We start from the raw sequence: 12,847 nt of genomic DNA, 5'->3' as shown, positions 1-12,847 counted from the left end.
CTATACAAAAAAACCCTCAAAACCAACAAGGTCTGCATATGCCTTAAACTGAAAAACCACAAGTGTATTGCTGTTTCCTTTGTCCTTCCATGCCCTAGTCCCTCTTTATTTGCTGTCACATACACACATTCAGAGGTGTAATGGTCCCCTTGCCAGATACTTCTCTCATCTTTCCAGCCCAAGAAGCTGATTGGACTGATACAAATCTCTTAAGAAGACTTAATTAAAATAGTAGAATAACTTGCAGTTAAAGAGATTTGTAAATGTGTAATATATATTAGGATTTTTAATTTACTCTTATTCTAAACACAGTGTTTGCTCTGAAGTTTCTCATCAAAACAAATGAAGGCCTGGGATAAGATGGGGTTGAAAGTAACAGGAATTAAGTTAGGCATTCTGTAGTGTAGAATACTGACACCTGCTTTGATACTTTTTGAGGTTCTACAGTGGTTCTATGCTAGAAACAGACCTGTGGCTCTGAGGAAGAACACAAAGAAATAGCTGAAGGGTTGGAACCTTTTGAATGAGTGGCACTGCAGGTTTGCTTATGTAATTAACTCCTCTGTTTGCTGAAACTTGAAAAACACAAATCTGAGACCATTTCTTTTGGACTCCCCCAACAGACTCAGGTATGTCTGGGTTGTTTCATAACAATTACTAATAACAGTTATACAATACACACAAAGGGCGCTCTAGTTGGAGTGGGAGCAAAACAATAGTGGAACCTGTGCAAAATGACTTCTTCAGTCCAGGCAGAATCCCTTCTAGCCTTCCAGGAGGGCATAATACGCTGGCTCCTCCAGGCAGGAGTAAAGTATACTTGTACCTGATGTTGGCTAGTATTTGTTTTTGACTGAGTATAGACGGTAACTGATCCTGATACCAGTCAGCATTCTCTCCTAGCATGTGAAGGCAATAAATAAATCATGTCCTGCTGTCTGAGGGAAGAGACTTTTTTATGCTTTCTTCTCCCTGGTCTATTCCAGGACCTGATCCTACAATGTGCGGAGCACCTCCTGTGATGATGAAAATGCTCTGAACTCCCTCTGATTTAGGGAGGAATTGAAGGTACTCAACACCTCATAGGAGTACTCATCTACCTGCAGGATCAGGACCTAGTGCAACAGAATGGAAGATACAGACAAAGAATATTCTCTATAATTAAACTAAATATATTTACTGGTTCCTTTTGTCTCACAATATGCCATTCTCATGACCTACCAAAAATTGAAGTGAATTGGAATAATTACAATGCAGCTGATATCCTTATAGCATTTTCCAGATCAGCTTGTATGATCAGGGCTGCAGTATGTTGGGGGCAGTTCACAAACCAATGAAGATTACTACTGTTATTAATTAATGAATTAATTGTGGTAGTGCCTATGGGCCCCAGTCAAGACAGGTGTTCCATTTGCTAGGTGCTGTACAAGCAAATATGGAAGCAGAGTTGCTGCCACAGAGACCTTGTGTCTAAGAGGTCAAATGATATACAAGCTGTACGTCATTTATCTTTTTGTTTGTTTTTAATATAAAAATCAATTAAAATTAATCAAAGCATATTCTCTCTATATAAATAGCTTTCTTAAAATTAAAATTCTTTTTCATATATTTCTTTATAACTGAATATATCATTCTACCATCCTGCCTTCTAGTATATTTCATGAAGCTTCATTAACTTAGAGAACTATCTCATCAAACCGTAAAAACAGGTGAAAGTCAGATACTTTTGCTTTAAACATTTCAAGCTAGGAAAGTTACCTGATCAGAAAGAGATTCAGGCTGACCTAATTCCACCAGTCTCTGCACTTGCACTCACCTGACAAAGACTCCTCTGAAGCAAGCTCCTCGCCATTCCCTAAGGTTATGACTGGTGGAGACAAGGTTGGTGGGGTCGGGGTTCTAACCATACGGACGCATTCGGACTCCTCTGGCATCTCTTCCTCACACACGTTCTCCACTTGGTAAATCTGCATTGAACAGATCACTGGTTTAAGAAAGATTTCCATTCTTCCATAGCACCCCAAAACAGATACATGAATGTAATCTTGACAAACAAATTTCCAATTGATTTTTAAAAATATATTATCACCTGTTAATAATATATACTTTCATTTTTCCACACTACAGACATGCCCCTCCCCCCCATCTATCCATGAGTGGATTCTGATGGCATAGTAGTAATGAGAGCAAAACTATCAGCCAAATTCTAAGACATGTATACCATTCTCTTCACAGACAGGTGGTCCAGAGAACTTAACTGGCCCTCCCAATCTCTAATCTCTCTAGTCTTCCATGTTTTATTATATATATTTAAAGACTATCACTAGATTTAAGCAATAAAACAGAATGGCAATCTTGGTAAAGAGGACATGGATTGAAATCGCAACACTTTACATTATAAGATCCCTATTTTCATTGTTTATAATTTTGCCAAACTAACTGTTTCAGCTAAAATTTAATGTGCCAAGTGTGTCTGCCTCATACTGAATGTTTTTGGAAAGTTTCAGCAAACACTGTACACCGATTTCTCAGAATGAGTTTAGGGGAAAATGCAATGTTTTGCCCATGTTAAAAAAAAAATCTTATAACTGTTTCATTGAGAAGTTCTATCATCCCCATGCTTTGGACCAGAAGTACTTGAAATTTGGCAGGTGGGGTCACCTGGGAATGAGGGATGTGACTTTTAACATCCTCATGAAAGTCCACCCACATTTGGTCAGGTTATAAACCTCTGAAAATTGCAGTTTGCACATGGCCAGTGGAGATTTGTTAGAGTTAGGCAGCTAAATTCTCTGAAGATTCTGTCTGTACTGAGCATGCGCCATCCTGGGTGTGCAGGGTCTGAGTGAGACCTTCCCATCAATTTCTCCTCCCAGCTCTTGGGGCACCAGGCACAGGAACTGAGAGCACGATAACTATCTCTCCTGTGCTCACAATGCTCGCCCTGCTGGCGTTCAGGATGCATAGAAAAGGAGGGGTCCTACGGGAAAAATGTGAGATCATTCCATTAAACACTATCATAATGCATACGCACAAGGGGGTCAAATTAAAGATGGCACAGGCAACCTTAATTCTGCCATTTCCTAACTTTTGAGTGTTTGACTTTGCAAACTTAACATTCTTTTAATGTCATTTTTTTATACAATCTTAGGTAAAGAGTTTACAAATTATACCTTTTCATTAAAAATACAGAGATTCACAGTATCCAACAAAAAAGGCTTCATGTTAATAGGGGAAGTTATATTTTACAATCAATATTTCTGAACTGAGAGCAAGAATCAATTCAGTTAGGAGTCTTTAATGTACAAGGTCTCCAAAATTATGTGCAAACACCAGAGTGCTTTCCTTCTCATACAGCTGCATACTACAGTAAGCAAAACAAGGATTTCAAGAGAACATGCCAAGTTTGTCAGCTAAAGTTGTTATAAATGATTTTCTCCAACACTATAATGTACATTGAAGTGATTTACTGACAGTCAACTCAGGAGATTAGGGAGTTCAACTCCAAGCTGTCAAGAGACACCTTGCTTCCATCCCCAGGCCTTGTCCCTGCCTAAACTAACAGGTGACTGGGATTAACATTACCTTCCAAATGCAGATCAAACAATAACTACAGTAGTATTTTCCTCAGTCTGGTGATAGCCTGAAACAAAGCCTATGAAAGGTGTGAATTCCCCTGCACCATTAATCTCATTGGGGTGTTATGTCTAAAGCCTAATGATGATGCTTTAAATGTCAGCATTAGCTATTTCACAACTGATCATTTTAGTAGATGGTGAGAGTGAAGATCATGAGGGTAGAAGAGAGCTGCTGCAGAGATGAAATCCAGAAGGAAGAAAGAGAGACAGAGTTGCAGATGGAGAAGAGAGAAAGAACAAAAAAAAAAAAAGGAGGATAGAGAAGATAGAGAAACAAAAAGGAATGAACACCTGGGGTCCTGAATACATAATACTAAATAACATAATAAATAATGATAATTGGTAGCCATCCTCTGATAACATCCTTAGAACAGGACCTTACTCTATAAGTAGTCCTGTTAAAATCAGTGGGACTGCTCATCATGAGAAAGGGCACCAAAATCCAGTCCTAAAAGTTTACTGCTATATAAAGGTCATATTCTACACTTGATATTTGTGCAAACCTCCCATTCACATCAGGGAGTTCCACTGAGGGTAGTATACAGTCCTAAATGTATACTCTGACCCACAGATTATAATTAAAAATGGAATTCAGTCCTCCACATGGAAAGAGTTTGATACCCCTGTTCTGCTTCAGGAATATTAAGCACGGTCATACAGACAGACAATAGTCCTTTTCCACATAAAAGGTCTGTAAGAAAAATGCATATAGTTTCCAAGTATTTGTGCTCAGGGAAGAGGGGAAGAATTTAGAAGAAGTCCACTGTATAAATAATACATGTCTGAATACATCAGAATAAAAGATCAGAAGCAAATAATACATAATCTTGTTCACATTACAGTTAGAACTGTTGATTAATCGCAGTTAACTCATGTGATTAACTTAAAAAAATTAATCACAATTAATCGCAGTTAAACAATAGAATACCAATTGAAATTTATTAAATATTTTTGGATGTTATTCTACATTTTCAAATATATTGATTTCTATTACAACACAGAAAAGCAAGTGTACAGTGCTCACTTTGTATTATTTTTTATTACGAATATTTGCACTGTAAAAATGATAAACAAAAGAGTATTTTCCAATTCACTTCATACAAGTACTATAGTGCAATCTCTTTATCATGAAAGTGTACCTTACAAATATAGATTTTTTTTGTTACATAACTGCACTCAAAACTAAAACAACGTAAAACTTTAGAGCCTACAAGTCCACTCAGTCCTACTTCTTGTTCAGGCAATCGCTAAGACAAACAAGTTGTTTATATTTACAGGAGATACTTCTGCCTGCTTCTTATTTACAATGTCACCTGAAAGTGAGAACAGGCGTTTGCATGGCACTTTTGGAGCTGGCGTTGCAAGGTATTTACGTGCCAGATATGCTAAACATTGGTATGACCCTTCATGCTTCAGCCACCATTCCAGAGGACATGCTTCCATGCTGATGATGCTCGTTAAAAAAAAATGCGTTAATTAAATTTGTGACTGAACTCCTTGGGCGGGGGGGGGGGGGGGGGAAATTATGTCTCTCCTGTTCTGTTTTACCAGCATTCTGTCATATATTTCATGTTATAGCAGTCTTGGATGATGACCCAACACATGTTTGTTTTAAGAACACTTTCACAGCAGATTTGACAAAACGCAAAGAAGGTACCAATGTGAGATTTCTAAAAATAGCTACAGCACTTGACCCAAGGTTTAAGAATCTGAAGTGCCATCCAAAATCTGAGATGGACAAGGTGTGGAGCATGCTTTCAGAAGTCTTAAAACAGCAACCCGTCTATGCAGAAACTACAGAATCCGAACCACCAAAAAAGAAAATCAAACTTCTGCTGGTGGCATCTGACTCAGATGATGAAAATGAACATGTGATGGTCCACTCTGCTTTGGATCGTAATCGAGCACAACCTGTCATCAGCAATGGACAAATGTCCGCTGGAATGATGGTTGAAGCATCAAGGGACATATGAATATTTAGCACATCTGGCATGTAAATATCTTGTGACTCCTGCTACAACAGTGCCATGCCAACACCTGTTCTCACTTTCAGGTGACATTGTGAACAAGAAGCAAACAGCATTATCTTCTGCATATTGTAACTAAACTTGTTTGTCTGAGTGATTGGCTGAAGTAGGACTGAGTGGACTTGTAGGCTCTAAAGTTTTACACTGTTTTATTTTTGAATGCAGGTTTTTTTGGTACATAACTCAACATTTGTAAATTCAACTTTCATGATAAAGAGATTGCACTACAGTACTTGTATTATGTGAATTGAAAAATACTATTTCTTTTGTTTTTTACAGTGCAAATATCTGTAATAAAAATAAAGTGAGCATTGTACACTTTGTATTCTGTGTTGTAACTGAAATGAATATATTTGAAAATGTAGAAAACAACCAAAAATATTTAAATAAATGGTATTCTATTATTGTTTAACAGCGCAATTAATTTTTGTAATCGCTTGACATCCCTAATTATAGTAGCACTAACTCTCTTTGGAAATGTTCTTTGGAACAGATACAGTTAAATTGCTGGCCCATCAGAACTCAAGCTGTGACGGATACAAGAGACCCCTACTGAGCTTATGAAAAACAGCTGGTCACAGAATAGGAAACTGGGGCGGGGGCAGGGGAAGGACATCTTATTTTTGTATGTATATTGAAATATAATCCTGTACAATCCAAAGAAATTAAACACACTTCTGGTTCAAGTCAAATATTTTTCACAAGCTCATTGGGGATGATCCCAGCTGGCTGGCTGAACAGTGATTTATACTCTGCCTCTCTTACATATAATATTTAAAAGGTAATGAAGATGTCACAGTGTTTCCCTTATGTATTTTCACCATTTTTTTCAAGTCTAAATAAGCTTAGGCGCACTATTTATCTAATAAACCTTCTCTAAATTATCTTCCCTCCTCCACCATTATGTGAGCATAGAGGGCTTATTCATTTTCCTTGTGTGTACTGATAAGTATAGATGTTTGATTTCCATTCTTAGTTTTTCACCTTTGATGCTCTTTTCGGTGTAAATTCTCGCCTGTTTAATATTTCTTTAATTTTAATATTTCTAAATGTTTCTAATATTTCCAGTTTGAAACATAACACCACCCTTTCAATATTTAATAGATGGACACATGCAACACCACAAAGAACATATAGTGTGTGAGGAAATAAATGTATTTATGAATATATAAGAAAATATGCCTGAATGAAAAATAATATTTTGTCAGTGTGAATGAGTGAAAAAAATCAATGGAAATGCATAGGTGGATGGTGTGTGAATGAGTAAGTGCTTTAATTATGACAGCAATAGGAGCTGTCAAGTAGGCGCACATCAGGAAAACCAGATGACAAAGGTTCTAATCCAGCAAAACACTTAAGCATAGTCTTATCTTTAAACATATGAGTAATTCCACTGTCTTAAATGTGACTACTCATGCTTGCTGTTAAGCACCTTCTTAAGTGCTTTGCCGAATCAAGGTCAAAATGACTGAGCCACAACTGAAAACAACAACTAAAAAATAATAAGAGCTAAGACTAGCAAAGAACAACTTGATTAGGGCAGTGGCTGTGAACACAAAGTGGGCATAAACGTTCCCTAAATCTCTCTTGGTGGAGAGGCTTTTCAGTTACAGTACCAACTGAACTATCCAAAATTCAGTTACCCATAACTTGCTTTTATGTTCCCTGATGTCTATTATATTGAAAATTCCCAAAGCCTTGATTAGACAAATGTATCTGAATATTAAAATTGCACTGTATTTAATATAGAGGGCCAAAATTTCATAGTCCAGAGGGGAACTTTCCACTGGCATAAACCTGGTGCAGACAGCTCTTGCACCAACTGTTCCCCACTCCGGCATAAGGGGAAGAAGGGATTATGTTAATGACATTCCACGGGTATGGGGGAGCTATTAATTCCCTGAGGGACCTTATGACAGTGGTGTAAGTTACAGCTGCTCCTGTGCAGTTCTCTGTGAACCTCCATCTCCTTCAAATGAACTCAAGTAGAACTTGTGGTAGGATGCAGAATATGCCCTAAAAGGCTGTCTGGCATTTGGCTCATATTCCTGGGCTTCACTCAATTTTCACTTGGTTTTGAACAACAACAAAACATTTTCTTCAAAGGATATGGTTTCAAAATGGAAAAGTCAGTTCTGCAAAGAGAGTAATATAACTTGCTTATACAGCAATAAAATGAGTGTCAGACTGGGAGCCAGCTTTTCAACACACCACTTTGTTCAGGTGCCATGCAGTAATGCCAGTTTTACCAAACCTGTAAATGATTTTGAGAACAGATTCTTCTTTCCTTACACACACAAGAGATTTTTGTCATCTATGGCCATAATAGAATGTTGTTGGAAAAAGGGTTTTTCACTTTCAGTTAAACATCAAAACCAAAAAGAAAATTTCTGAGGGCTTACCACAGGGGTTTCAACAGGTACCGATGGTTGTACTTGAAGGTTTACTGCAACAGTCTGTGGTGGTGGAAGAGTCTGAAATGGCAGCTGGACCAAAGCTTCTGCAGCAGGAAGCTCCTCCTCAGAAACCAAAGTATTTTGCACCAAAACCTGGCCTTGGGATAGAATTTCAGGCTGCATTTGTAAAGACTGCACAGATTGCAAGGGCAGTTGCTGAATCTGGGTTGGAGATGTTGACAGATGTGGAGGGGTTGCAACTGGGATTGGCACGGACTGTAAGGTTGGATATTGCTGGTGTGGTGTTGGAGACACTATCTGCTGGCCTGGGGACATCAAGTTCGGCTGATCTACTGGTCCAATGTGTACTACTGGGGAAGGTGGAACTGTAAGATGGGATGGAAGATTAAGGTGTTGTGCTACTGGTCGTACCGGACTAGTAGTGGGCTGCTGTGGGTTTTGCTCTGACTGTAGAGCTGATGGCATAAGAGGATGTGGTTGTGACTGAATAAGTGCTTGTGGATGAATAATTATGGTGGGTGACTGACTAGGTGAGTGTGCAGGTGTAGGAGACACCACTACTGACTGCTGAGCTGACTGGGACGGAGTAGGAGATATTGTTAAAGGAGGAGGATGTATGTGAACAGGTGAGCAGTGTTGTGACTGGACACTATTGGGAACCGGAGGAAGACCATGGCTTTGGAGTGGAACATAGTGCTGTGATGGAGATGGTTCCTGATTGGGAGGAGTCTGAAGTGTGATTGGCTGAACTTGCTGCTGTTGTAATATCAGCTGATGATGGGAAATCTTTGGAGGTGGTGAATGAAGAGGTATCTGCTGATGTTTTATTAGAGAATGAGGTTGAATTGCAGAATATGAAGCTGTGAGGGGGAAAAAATGACCATTAGTATTTGTTTACTTAAGTTCCAAGAACATTACAATAAATATTTAAATGAGGAAAATTTTCACATCAGATGACTAAAGTCAGCACAGAACTTGACCAAGCCTTTCAGATGAGCACAACTTAGAAATACATTAGAAGATATCCTCTTCAATCATATACTGTGTCTCAAATATAACACGTGAACATAATGCATTTATTTTGGTAAATTCCAAAGTGAAATACAGCAATGAACAATTAAACAACATGTTTTAGATACATTAATGCTTTTATAGAAAGACATCTATCTTTCTGCCACCAGTTCTAAGACTATTGTTAATAAGACTTTTAGTTAAAAAATACCATCCTCAACTTTGAAAAGAACAGCGTTTACCTGCTTTAAAATAATTATAATATAAAAGAGGTAAGTACTTTAGAGTCAATAAGGTTTGATTAAAATTGCTAACTTAATGTCGGTCAGTGCTATTTAAAAATAGGTTTTTAAAAATATTGGACTGAAAGAGTTTTAATTTAGAACATTTAGACTAAGCCTGTAAAAACTAAGTGCCTAAGGTTATGCAACTAATTAATAATTAGGAACCTAAAAAGTGGCCTCATTTTCAGAGATGTACTTCCCTTCCTCACAAAGGAGCCAGTGACTCCTTGTCATAACTGCCTACCCTGGGAAATTGAAATGCCTGAGATTTTCCTCTGGGGCATACCCTTCCTTTTCTCCATACCTCTTCCCAGCCCTACCTGTTTTCTCTTTCATTTAAAAAATAAATTTTAAAAAAATTAGATATCAAATGATAAAGTAGGGGATAGGTTACTTTCCTGACTGACAACAATGGGGGTCAAAAATTCAAGAGCTGTCTGCCTTGCAGCCTCTCTCTCTCTCTCTCTCAAGAAGCCTGAAATTAAGCAGGTCTGGCTCACCAGCCCCACTCAGCCCACTTACCATGGCAAAATTTCTACTCTTTGAACCAGCCGGAATTATTAAATTATGCAATAGCCAACCTAAGTGCATAGTCTTAGCTTGGTTAACCTCATCCTCTAGCTCCCCACTTTTTTTCGTCATGCTCATTTTCTTGACTTCTTGTAAACTAGATTATAAACTCTCTGAGGCAGGCACAGATCTACCTATGAAGTTTATGCATTGTTGAGCACAATGGTGTCCTGATGATTGGGCCTTTGGGTGCTAATGCAACAGAAATATCGTAACTACCACCACCCTGGATAATACACGCACACACACACACACACACACACACACAATCATGCTCCTTTTTGAATTCTTTTTCTCTCTCTCCTGCCCTTCTCTGTGAAGGCATAGAGAATTCTAAGATAAATTTTTTTAAGCACCACTGAAAGTAATTATTCATCTCCAAGTGATTTAAGACCTCAAACATTCAATGAATATTTGAGACATTAGACACTTGCTTGTGGGCTCTAAATGACAGGGTGAACTTTTAACAACCTTTTAAAAGCTAAAGCTTAATCACACCTGGTGTTATTAATTGATGTATACTTGATGTCCGTGTGACAGATGTACTTCGACACTCAGAAGTTGGGCTCTCTCCTTTTCTGTTGCTGTCTGGAGAATCCAGTTGGCTGGCCTTGGTACCAGTTACAGTTTTATTAGTACACAGAGCCAATGACTGAGCTTGACTATTGCTCTTTGGTGGGCCATTCTGTGAACCACACAATACACCCAACTTCTGACTGCGCAATGTTAAGTTCTGAACCTGAGAAAAGAACCAAATATGAAAAGTATAGCTACAAATCTAATACATTAAAGACAAAGACGACAATAGTTATTTACTTTATCTGATGCATTTCATCAAATGATACCAAGATATCTGTAAAAAAAAAAAAACTACACAAAAGTTAGTATCAGGGCATTTTACAAATCACATAATTTCAGGTAAGACAGAAGACTACCATTCAATTCAGCTTTAAACTGATGACAAAGGAAATATCTTCCAAGTGCTGATCTTTACAAGCTTTATGGCAAAGGCCTCCATTCTTTCCAGTCTTTTGAAAAGAAACTGTAATGGTTGGAAAACAACTTTTCTCTGATTTGATTTGGAGTCTGACAAATTGCTCCAATATTGCTGTTTCTTTACAATTTAAAGAGATACATTATTGCATTTTTTCAATACTGTAAAGACACAATCACCAACATGTGTATATTAAGAGAGGTTGTTTAACTTTAGTCAGGGTCCTGTGTCACAAAACAGGACCATATTCTTCTGAAAGCATCCTTAAATTCAGTGGCGAGCCCTCTAATTGTGCAACGTTAATTTATTCTGTCACAATGAAACACCCTTTATTCCCACCTTGATGCACAATATACATAACTATGTCTCATGGAACATAATATTAGTCAATGATTACTTTCAAAAATGATTATTTTTGACAATGGATTTTTCTGTTATGTTCTTTAGGTGGCCCGGTCTCTACCCAGATCTCAGCTCCCACAATGTTATCCAGGCAATCTAGCTCAGAAGCTCTTTCTCTGCAATTCGTGCTGGAGAAAGGAGAGTTGGCAGCCAGTTTCAGTAACTCACATCTCCAGCTCTCCAGTTGTTGGCTGCTGTGCTATTCTCCAGGCAACCCAGCCTAATGCTCCCTGATTGTAAACTGGACTAACCTGTTTCCTCTATCCCTGGCTGCCTGGATACATGCAACAATGCAAGGAGTGTATTCTGTAATCCAGAGGGAAAGCTGGAAATCAAGAGGTAACTACAGGAAGGTCTAGGAATGGCTGCGAGAGAACAATACATGAGGCACATGGCTGCAACAAAGTGGCCAATTCCATGACAAAAATGCCAAATTTTGTGGCATCTTGGAAAAATATCTGACTCTAAGGCTACAAAATTAGGTCGAATTTATAGAAGTCGGCTTTGTAGAAAGCATTTTTACACAGTCGATTGTGTGTGTCCCCACACATATGCTCTAAATGCATTTAGTCAGCAGAGTGTGTCCACAGTACCGAGGCAACCGTCGACTTCCAGAGCGTTGCACTGTGGGTAGCTATCCCACAGTTCCCACAGTCTCTGCCGCCCATTTGAATTCCATGAAGAAATCTCAATGCCTGATGGGGCAAAAACATTGTTGCGGATGGTTCTGGGTACATACTGTCAGGCCCCCCTCTTCCCTCCCTCTCTCCGTGAAAGCAACGGCAGACAATTGTTTCGTGCCTTTTTTCCTGTGTTACACGTGCAGACGACATACCATGGCAAGCATGGAGCCCGCTCAGCTCACCATCACCGTATGTCTCCTGGGTGCTGGCAGACGTGGTACTGCATTGCTACACAGCAGCAGCTCATTGCCTTTTGGCAGCAGACAGTGCAGTATGACTGGTAGCCATTGTCACCATAATCCAGGGTGCTCTTTTAGCCGACCTCAGTGAGGTCGGTCAGGGGCACCTGGGCAAACGTGGGAGTGACTCAGTCAGGTCATTTCCCTTTTAAGTTTCATGGCGATTCAGTCCTGACAGCAGTCATACTACACCGTATTCTAATGAGCAGCCAGAAGATGACGATGGCCAGCAGTCATACTGCACCGTTTTCTGCCGAGCACCCAGGAGATGACCATGGCTAGCAGTCGTACTGCACCGTCTGCTGCCAGCAAGATCTATAAAGATAGATGAAGTGGATCAAAACAAGAAATAGACCAGATTTGTTTTGTATTCATTTTCTCCCCCTTTCCTCCCTCCCTCCGTGAAATCAACGGCCTCCTAAACCCAGGGTTTTGAGTTCTATCCTTGAGGGGGCCATTCTGTTTCTCCTTGATGCAAAGCCACCCCCTTTGTTGATTTTAATTCCCTGGAAGCCAATCCTGGAAGCCGTGTTGTCAGTCACCCCTCCCTCCATCAGAGCAATGGCAGACAATCGTTTCATG

General features: G+C 39.1%; 1 protein-coding gene across 5 annotated transcripts in view; it reads right to left on the bottom strand.

Moving 5' to 3' along the window:
- PHC3 (polyhomeotic homolog 3) overlaps positions 1–12,847 on the bottom strand; it is a 107,284-nt gene that overhangs the window by 30,122 nt on the left and 64,315 nt on the right. For all 5 annotated transcript variants that reach the window (XM_048863774.2, XM_048863771.2, XM_048863773.2 and 2 more), the window contains 3 exons: positions 10,446–10,686; positions 8,068–8,942; positions 1,817–1,967 (listed from right to left, as the gene is read on the bottom strand). In XM_048863774.2, coding sequence (XP_048719731.2) covers positions 1,817–1,967; positions 8,068–8,942; positions 10,446–10,686 — 1,267 coding nt within the window. The remainder of the gene's footprint in view (positions 1–1,816; positions 1,968–8,067; positions 8,943–10,445; positions 10,687–12,847) is intronic.

The sequence above is a fragment of the Caretta caretta genome, chromosome 9, assembly GCF_965140235.1.
Source record: "Caretta caretta isolate rCarCar2 chromosome 9, rCarCar1.hap1, whole genome shotgun sequence".
In the NCBI taxonomy this organism is placed as follows: Eukaryota; Metazoa; Chordata; order Testudines; family Cheloniidae; genus Caretta; species Caretta caretta.
This window is presented reverse-complemented; position numbering and strand designations above follow the sequence as displayed.